The 8,996-nt window shown below is 50.0% G+C and overlaps 1 protein-coding gene across 1 annotated transcript; it reads left to right on the top strand.

Annotated features, from left to right (window-relative positions):
* Positions 1–2,962: 2,962 nt before the first annotated feature.
* LOC148816674 (uncharacterized) lies at positions 2,963–7,309 on the top strand. Its single transcript, XM_088940141.1, has 7 exons — positions 2,963–3,044; positions 3,554–3,560; positions 3,822–3,971; positions 4,097–4,123; positions 4,449–4,510; positions 4,931–5,051; positions 6,087–7,309. The coding sequence occupies exons 1-7, from the start codon at positions 2,963–2,965 to the stop codon at positions 6,895–6,897; spliced, it is 1,260 nt and encodes a 419-aa protein (XP_088796267.1). The 3' UTR covers positions 6,898–7,309.
* Positions 7,310–8,996: the final 1,687 nt, after the last annotated feature.

The raw sequence follows: 8,996 nt of genomic DNA, 5'->3' as shown, positions 1-8,996 counted from the left end.
GTGCAAAACAACAACAGGCAATGTGCAAAACAACAACAGGTAATGTGCAAAACAACAACAGGCAGTGTGCAAAAACAACAACAGGTAATGTGCAAAACAACAACAGGTAATGTGCAAAACAACAACAGGTAATGTGCAAAACAACAACAGGCAGTGTGCAAAAACAACAACAGGTAATGTGCAAAACAACAACAGGTAATGTGCAAAACAACAACAGGCAGTGTGCAAAAACAACAACAGGTAATGTGCAAAACAACAACAGGCAATGTGCAAAACAACAACAAGCAGTGTGCAAAACAACAACAGGTAATGTGCAAAACAACAACAGGTAATGTGCAAAACAACAACAGGTAATGTGCAAAACAACAACAAGCAGTGTGCATAACAACAACAGGTAATGTGCAAAACAACAGGCAGTGTGCAAAAACAACAACAGGTAATGTGCAAAACAACAACAGGTAATGTGCAAAACAACAACAGGCAGTGTGCAAAAACAACAACAGGTAATGTGCAAAACAACAACAGGCAATGTGCAAAACAACAACAAGCAGTGTGCAAAACAACAACAGGCAGTGTGCAAAACAACAACAGGTAATGTGCAAAACAACAACAGGTAATGTGCAAAACAACAACAAGCAGTGTGCAAAACAACAACAGGTAATGTGCAAAACAACAGGCAGTGTGCAAAAACAACAACAGGTAATGTGCAAAACAACAACAGGTTATGTGCAAAACAACAACAGGCAGTGTGCAAAACAACAACAGGTAATGTGCAAAACAACATCAGTTGTGCAAAAACACGCATCAACAGAATGAAATAAAGGGATAGAAATTATGGGGAGTGAGCTTTTTAACATGTAAGGTAGAGGTAGATTTCAATGTGTGTTTGAGAAAGAAGCACTGTGAGGTTCAGATCACAGGTGAGTTACTGTTAAAGTTCCTTCAAAGAAATGTGTTTTGTGTTTTAACTAAGGCTACGGGTACCCCTGCGGTGGGATTTTAAAACTGACCCGGAAAGCCTGTGTGGAGTTTTTATTTAGCAGCCCATCTACCAAGATGCCACGTTATAATCAATCCTGCTCAGTACGAGAGGAGCCACAGATTCAGACATCCCAGGTATCCGTGCTTGGCCAAGGAGCCAGGGATACGAAGCTGTCATCTGTGGGCTGATGACAGGACTATGTCTGAGCACCTCTAAATCAGAATCTCCCCCCTTACCCCCTGAAGGCTTTGGGGGGAGTCCCCGAAAACTGTCTCAAGCTGGATCGATGTAGGTCTAACTTCCATTTCAGGGGGCGCACTAGCAGGTACAGGGAGAGAGCCCAGAGAGCCCAGCGCAGAGGAAGAGATCAGGGCACCACAATGGGGAGATGGGCACCCCTGGCAATGCCCACACAGAGATAGCAGCTCCAGGAACTCAGGGAGCAAACAAGGCACACAGCATGAATTACCTATTAACAGTGGGAGGCTGTTTACAGGCACAGTGCCACCTGGAACAGTATGTTTTCTGCTCTTCATAATGAATACCTTCTAACTTTCCATGAGATCAGATAATTATGTGTGGCTACAAAGTCCTTACTCTATGACAACTGAAGCAGGCAACGATCAGGTATCAGAAAAAGCAAAATCTGTTTGAATTCTGTCTTCTCCAACGTTACGAACAAAAAACGCTGAGGATTAAAAATTGAAGCACCAGCTGTTCTACAGACAACAGGGAAAAACAATCCAAGGGTCCTTTTAGTTTTTTTGGAGTTCTAGATCTCGAATGAGGTAGGGATTCCCAAATTAAAGAATCATAAAGAATAAAGCCACTTCCAAGTGGCTCAAGCAATTATGGTGAACCCAAGTGTCACGGGTTCGAACCTGGGTCATGTCACCGGCTGAATGTGACCGGGATTTCACAAGCAGGTCGGGAGCAATTAGTCAGCTAGGGTCCTCTCAGCTGTCAGCAACAGGGCTAGGTATGCCCCTCTCCTGCAGTCTGAGTCCTCTAGTACTGAGGCCTGTGGCTTGTTAGTAGATAGGTGGCTCTAGGGCAGAGAAGTCTCTCCCGTGTGCGGTTGCAGTGTTCATAATTGTGAGAGATGTGAAAAGCACACAACCAGGGATGTACAAATCGTGGATTTTTTTAAAAAAAGTAATTGGTGTGCCTACATTTGAAAAAAGTAATACTTTGTATAGTTTCTGAACATACCGTAAGAACATAATCAATTAAAGTGCCTTGTACTTTGTCAGTGGAATGTGTAGAACCCTTTTGTCCACATCATTTTCTACACAAGGGTGCACGGAATATAATTTCTATTTCCCAGAAACACAGTAGATGTTCTTCACTACAGAAAACCTTAGCCATTAAAAGTCTTGACTGTTCTACGTTTCCCCCCAAAACCTTTAATGCTTAAAAAGAGGTACTGAAGAATCGGGAGGACACTTTCAAAAAAGTAAACAGAAGAAGGCCAATAACGGGGCGCTGACGTTTTAAAAGCAGTGGACTTATTTGGTCTGTTTGCTGTTATTGCCCTAAATCCACGGACTTTGGCTGGGCCGCAGGGAGTTTTTTTTCAGCCTGGTGACTGGAAGGACTTTGGCCAGCTTCCGATTAGTCACGTCAATTACACAACCAGGCCCCTATTGCTCCATCCTCTTCAACTTTCCCCCACTTCTGCCTCCGAGTGCCTGGGCTCACAACTGCAGGCAAGCAGAACCCCTGTTGTCTGGAACCATCTGTCATACTTGACATTTTTTCCAAAATATTATATTGCGGTGGACAGGGTAGCAAAGAATATTGTCACCCCCACATTATGAAAGCAGTGATTCTCCTGAATACACACTTTAAAAGGAGGAAAGGGTTGTACTAGTTAACAGCACAGATGCCGCATTGACAAGCAACTAATTGCTCCCGGATCTGCTTCTCCACCTCCCAGAGGTGGCAGTCAGGAGACGGGGATGTGTTCAGGATCTGATTATGGATCTGCTGACGGAGGGGAGCAGCTCCGAGACTGGCTCCCAGTGTCTTCCCCCTCTCGTCGTACCCAAACCCTGGGCAGGTAACCCTGTCTGCAGGAGCCACGTCCTTCACTGCATGGGCATAAGGTCCCCTTGAGATCATGGGAGCCGCTGCTATTAATCTCAGGTTTGCCTGAGATTGACAGCGCTTCTCTCTTTCCGGGTGCTGAGAATGAAAACGGACCGAAGCCCAGACATCCCAGACGTTTCTTCCATAAGAACCAACAATGAAGAGGCTCAGGCAACCTGGACACTGGAGCTGGGGGGTGGCGGGGGTACAGTCACACCAGGGGCAAATGGACCCCTTCAAGAAGACAGGACATCCCTTCTCCCTCCACTCAGACCACGCCAAGAAGGAGACAGAGACTGTGTTCCTCCAAAAAAGCATCTCCTGTCACTTCACAGAACTAGCAACTAGGACTTTCTGTGAACCACCCAGTTCAATAGCACGCTCGTTGGATCAATAAATTCTACAAAAGTGACTAATGACCTAATTTCAGCTAACGTTGTCCCGGATGCGTGTAATCTGAGACATGGTTGATTATCACAGGTGAAAGGTCAGATCTGACTGAAAGAGGCTGTGTGTGTGACCGTGCACTTCAGCGGCGCGGTCAAGTGCAAAGTACCCGAGTTCCAGACAGCGGAGACGAAATCAGCACCCCAGTCTCCGGGAGAGTCCTGCAGTATCAGGGCTCGGAGCTTTGTGTAATCTGGGAAGATACGGGGGCCGAGGAGCTACACTCGAAATCCGCCGCGATCAGTCGGTCTGGCCCTGCGCGGACGTAACGTCACGTGAGACTTTCGTCGTGTTTTGCCAGATACAAGGATCATTCACGCAGCCGTACAGTAGACAGCAGGGATCAAGGTTCAGTGGAAGAAACCACCTGGCTGTGTTGGCTACAATGGGTGACGTTGTTGTGGGGCCGTGCTGTGACCCTCCACATGCAGCTTGTTTACAGCGGCCTGGGGTCAGTCAGGCCGCTGATAAGCGCAGGTCCCGCTATAAGAGCCTCAGCGGGAGGAGACTGGGTCCTGACACCCGCTGATCTGGAAGGTAAGAGCTCTGTGCGCCCTCTGATCCTCTCTTTCTCAGGTCTCCGCTCACAGCTCTGGGCACGAGGTGAGCGTCCTCGCGAGACGCCCTTTATGAAAGCACTGGGGCTGCTGCGCACCCGTGTGCGTGTGGGTGCCTGTGTGTAGATCTCCTGTGTCGTGGATGCAAGAGTAGTAGGCTGCAGGGTTTCCTCAAACTACAGCTCTGGGTAACTAATTTCCCCGGTATCATTTTGCCTTCCTCCTGCTCTTGCTTTGTTAATCAGTCAGAATCCCGACCGGAAGCAATGATCCTGTTCTGGGAACCTGTCGTTTAAACACTGAGGTTGATCAGGTTGATCAGCTGTCAAAGTGAGTCAAATAATAACGGCATTTCTGTGCTTATTTTGCAGGGCGCAAGAAACCATGCATCTAGAAGCTGTTGCCCTCGTGCTGTCCTTCGCCCTTGTGGCAGGTTTGTGCTCCTAGTCCCGAATGTCTGAGTCTGTCATGATCCCCCCTTGACCAGAGTCCTGGCAGAGGAACTGGTCCAGAGCTGCCAGCGGGGCAGGATGGGCCTACGCCTTTGGTTAATGTTGGCACGCTGGCATCTGTGGGCACCAAGCCAGTATAAATGCTGCCCTGGGTGTTGACACTGCCTCTCCCATCATCATGGATGTTTACGTCCATGAGATATACCTTCATAGCCTGGACTTCTGGGATAGCACACTGGGGCCTCACCGCTGCAACCTGCCTCACGCAGAGGTGCAGTGTGGGTGAACAAAACTCGGGGTGAGGCAGCCTCACTGTGGCCCCCCGGTTGTGCTGGTAGGTGGAAGGGTTCGGGGTTCAGTGCCCCTCTCACTGTTGCTTCTTGTGGTTTGTTTGTCTTCAGCGTTCCCACTTCACCAGGACTCCGGCACAGGCGCCAGGGCAGGGGTCTGGGACTACCTGAGCCACGTGAACAATCACGTCAATGACAAGACCCCGCAGGACAGGCTGTCCAAGGAAGACAAGTAGGTGCATCTGCCCAGACGACCAGCTTTTGTGTTACAGGCTGTCACCTCATGCATGGGCTTCAGGTCAGCAAAGAGATAAGAAATTAATTTTCAGGCGAAAAGGGGATTCATGTCTAACCCCAGAAACCTGGGTCTACAGAGAGGGCGTTAGAGAAGGTCAGGCAGGGAGCTGCGTCAGCAGGAGTAGGCAGCAAGGGAACAGGGGAAGTTTTATTCCCTGCTGGAAGGAGTCACGCCTGAAGAAGGCTCCACAGCTGGAGCGTTGTGTCTCTTTTCTTTTCCTTAGTCTAATGGTGAAAAACAATTAAATTCTTGGTCTGATGGTGGAAAGATAGTTAAGTTCTCAGTCTGATGGTGGAAAGACAGTTAAGTTGTCAGTCTGATAGTGGAAAGATAGTTAAGTTGTCAGTCTGATGGTGGGAAGATAGTTAAGTTCTCGGTCTGATGGTGGAAAGACAGTTAAGTTCTCAGTCTGATGGTGGAAAGACAGTTAAGTTCTCAGTCTGATGAGGAAAGACCTCATCAGACTTTCACCTGATGGTGGAAAGACACTTAAAATTCTGTCTGATGGTGAAAAGACAGTTAAGTTCTCAGTCTGATGGTGGAAAGACCTCATCAGACTTTCACCTGATGGTGGAAAGACAGTTAAATTCTCAGTCTGAAGGTGGAAAGATAGTTAAGTTCTCAGTCTGATGGTGGAAAGATAGCTAAGTTGTCAGTCTGATGGTGGGAAGATAGTTAAGTTCTCAGTCTGATGAGGAAAGACCTCATCAGACTTTCACCTGATGGTGGAAAGACACTTAAAATTCTGTCTGATGGTGAAAAGATAGTTAAGTTCTCAGTCTGATGGTGGAAAGACAGTTAAGTTGTCAGTCTGAAGGTGGAAAGACAGTTAAGTTGTCAGTCTGATGGTGGGAAGGTAAGCAGGTTCTCAGCCTGATGAGGAACAGCCTGCTTGCACCACGCTGTGCTGGCCGGCGGAGGCCTGTCCCGGTGGCTGAGCTGAGCGCGCCGTGTCTGTGCCTCCCGCAGCGGGCTGTGGAAGAGCCGCCTGGAGAGCGCTGACCTCTACGCGGACCCCCAGCACGGCCCCCTGCAGCTCAAGCCGCGCCTGGACTCCGAGAGGCTGCGGGCCCGCCTGCTCAGGGAGCTGCAGGAGCTGCGCGAGAAGCTCTCGCCCTACACCCAGGAGGTGCGGCTGCAGCTGGCCCAGATCCAGGACCGGCTGGGCCCCTACGCCCAGGGGCTCCGGGCCGCGGTCAGCAGCAACGCGCAGGAGCTCTGCGGGCACCTCCACGCCTACATCCAGGAGCTGGAGAGCCCGGGCCACGCGGCCAGGCAGAGCAGCCCCCACCAGGAGGTCCTGCAGCGTGTGGGTCAAGCCCTGGACGACAGCACTCGGAGACTGGAGCCCTACCTGGAGGAGTTCAAGGCGCAGACCGCCAGGGCCGTGGCGGAGCTCAGGGAGAGCCTGGCGCCCCGCTCTGGCGAGGCCGAGCTGTGGCGGCGCGTGCAGGACGCGGAGGCGCGGCTGCTCGGGGGCGCGGACGGGCTCGGGGCCGGCCTGCGGGGCCGGGCCGGGCGTCTGCGGGAGCAGGTGGGCCAGCTCCTGGTCGCGGCCCAGCCCGTCCGGGACCGGCTCTCCCACAGCGTGGCCCGGTTCTGTCAGGACTCCTCCGCGCAGGCCCGGGACTTTGGCGCGGAGGTGGAGACGCAGCTCCGGGAGCTGAGCCAGGCTGGGGTCCCGGCGCTGCCCTCACTGCGCGCCCCGGGCTCCCTGCAGGAGGACTTCGCCAGCCAGCTGAGCGCCCTGCTGGAGGACATCAGGCAGAACCTCAGCTGAGCCGAACGTCGGAGTCTCTGGGCCAGCAGAGCAGCCAGAGAGACAAGCCAGGGCAGCTCAGACAGACTCATTTCAGCTGGGGCTCGAAGCATTTAGCTCTGCTGGACACACAGGGGTAACGGTTGGCCCTCTGTTTAAACAGAGCCCGCTGTGCAGCTCCTTGCGGGCCTGAGCTGTTACTCCAGGCCCCCGCAGTATCCAGAGGGTCTGATTCCTCCCTGCTCTTGGCGTCAAGGACTGTTGGACAGGTGGAGGACGCCCCTGTCCCACTGTTGCTGAGCCCTGCGCTGCTTGTACACAGACAATGTCACGTTGTGTGTTTCCTGGTGTTCTTTGTATGTACTGGTGAATGATACCGAAGTGTGTGAAGACATTTGGTTTTGCAGAAAAATAAAATGTATATATATTTGCAGAAAAACTGACAGTCTCTGAGGTGTTTATATAGTGGAATATTGGCCGGGATTATGGGAGCTCCTCATTCCCAGCACCTGGCACAGACACTCACACCGCCGCCCTTGTGGTGAGAACAAGCCACTGCCAGGTGATGCTCCAGGAATCCCTGCCTCCACCCAGACAGACGGACCCTGGGCAGGTCTGACCCCACTGACGTCACCGCAGGACCTGCCCTCCTGCAGCCAGATCCAGCCAAACCGTCAATCCTCTCCAGCTGGAGTGAGAGAAAACCCTGCTAAGACGTGGAGAAGATGTGATACATTTGGATTTGCACAGTGAGACATGTCCTGAAAATTATGCACAAATGTGTACTAACACCGTTTTAACACCATGTCACAATAGTTCCGGTCGGCCCAGTTTGCGCATTGGCAATACGGCAACACAAAGCCAAAGACCTTTACATTAACACACATCCAGAGTAACAGAAATGTTTTATTGGGTGATTTAAAAACACAGTATAAAACATATTGGGAAGGGACACACAGCAGCTCAGACATCCATAATAATGGGCTTTAAAGCAACCACTTCAAATATTCCTTTCTGATTTTTTCATTGTAATAATAAGGCCATATATTATATAAACTACCCTCACCCACAATTCTCTCTCTTTACTGAGGCAATGAAGCAAAGCTTCATATACTGATATGAACTGATGCTGTATTGTGACTGGACACAATGGGTTTATACCCCTGTGACTCTGATGTTATTTGCTGGGCTGTGTACCCCAGCAGACAAGTCTGTAACTCTTGTTACTACAGGTACAGTAGCTGTCAAAATAAAGGGAACAACAACAGAAAGTGTCTTAACAGTGCATTGGGCCACAGTGAGCCACCAGAAAAGCCTCAGTGCACCTTAGATTCTACAGGTGTCTGGGACTTCACTGTCATTCTATTCTTCCACAATCCACTGGAAATTCCATCATTAGGGGTTTTGTTGATAGTGGTGGAACGTGCAGTCTGCTGGAACAGGGTGAAGGATGGCTCATCTGCCACATGACTCTTTTCCACTTTTGCCCTCTCAAAAGTGCATTTATAGGTATAATTAGGGGGTTTATGCACTACAACCCGACCATAGTATCCCTCTCTGTGAAATTTCAGTGGAGCGCATCTATGAAACGCAATAGATTAAGAAGACCGACATTTGCAGCCAACCGATTCAGAGCTGCTTGTCTGTTTTGCCTTGCAAAGTGCACTTTCATCCACACTCGCCTCTAGTTGTGGATGTCCTTCCCTTGGACATACAGTACACGCCAACATCCCCTTAGCCACTGTAAATCATGAAAAATCAGCATGTCAAGCTATTTTCCTCAGTGAAGCTCTGGCCAGCTGTGCCCTCCACAATTACCCATTCCTCAAAGTTGGCAAGATCTCTTTTTTCAAACTTGGCAGCCAAAAATATTAGCACCCTGCCCTGCTGAGCATTGACCCAAAGCATGCTGGGATTTTAATTGCTTAATTAACTCAGGAACCACACCTGTGTGGAAGCACCTGCTTTCAACATACTTTATTTGCCTTATTTACTCAATTGTTTCTGTTATTTTGGCAGGTACTGCACCTGTATGATTATGCTATTATTGGTGTTCAAATGCGAACTTGCCCAGAGCTGATTAGTTGCAGCTGTTTTCAGTTTTGTCCGTGTATGAACAG

The sequence above is a fragment of the Atractosteus spatula genome, chromosome 22, assembly GCF_055471065.1.
Source record: "Atractosteus spatula isolate fAtrSpa1 chromosome 22, fAtrSpa1.hap1, whole genome shotgun sequence".
NCBI lineage: Eukaryota > Metazoa > Chordata > Actinopteri > Semionotiformes > Lepisosteidae > Atractosteus > Atractosteus spatula.
This window is presented reverse-complemented; position numbering and strand designations above follow the sequence as displayed.

Bases quoted from the DNA above. Each gene is read 5' to 3' on its own strand.
- LOC148816674 (XM_088940141.1), top strand. From the start codon at position 2,963: ATGGATCTGCTGACGGAGGGGAGCAGCTCCGAGACTGGCTCCCAGTGT. The intron at 4,124-4,448 runs GTGAGCGTCCTC...CTTATTTTGCAG, and splicing joins CTCACAGCTCTGGGCACGAG to GGCGCAAGAAACCATGCATC. The intron at 4,511-4,930 runs GTTTGTGCTCCT...GTTTGTCTTCAG, and splicing joins GTCCTTCGCCCTTGTGGCAG to CGTTCCCACTTCACCAGGAC.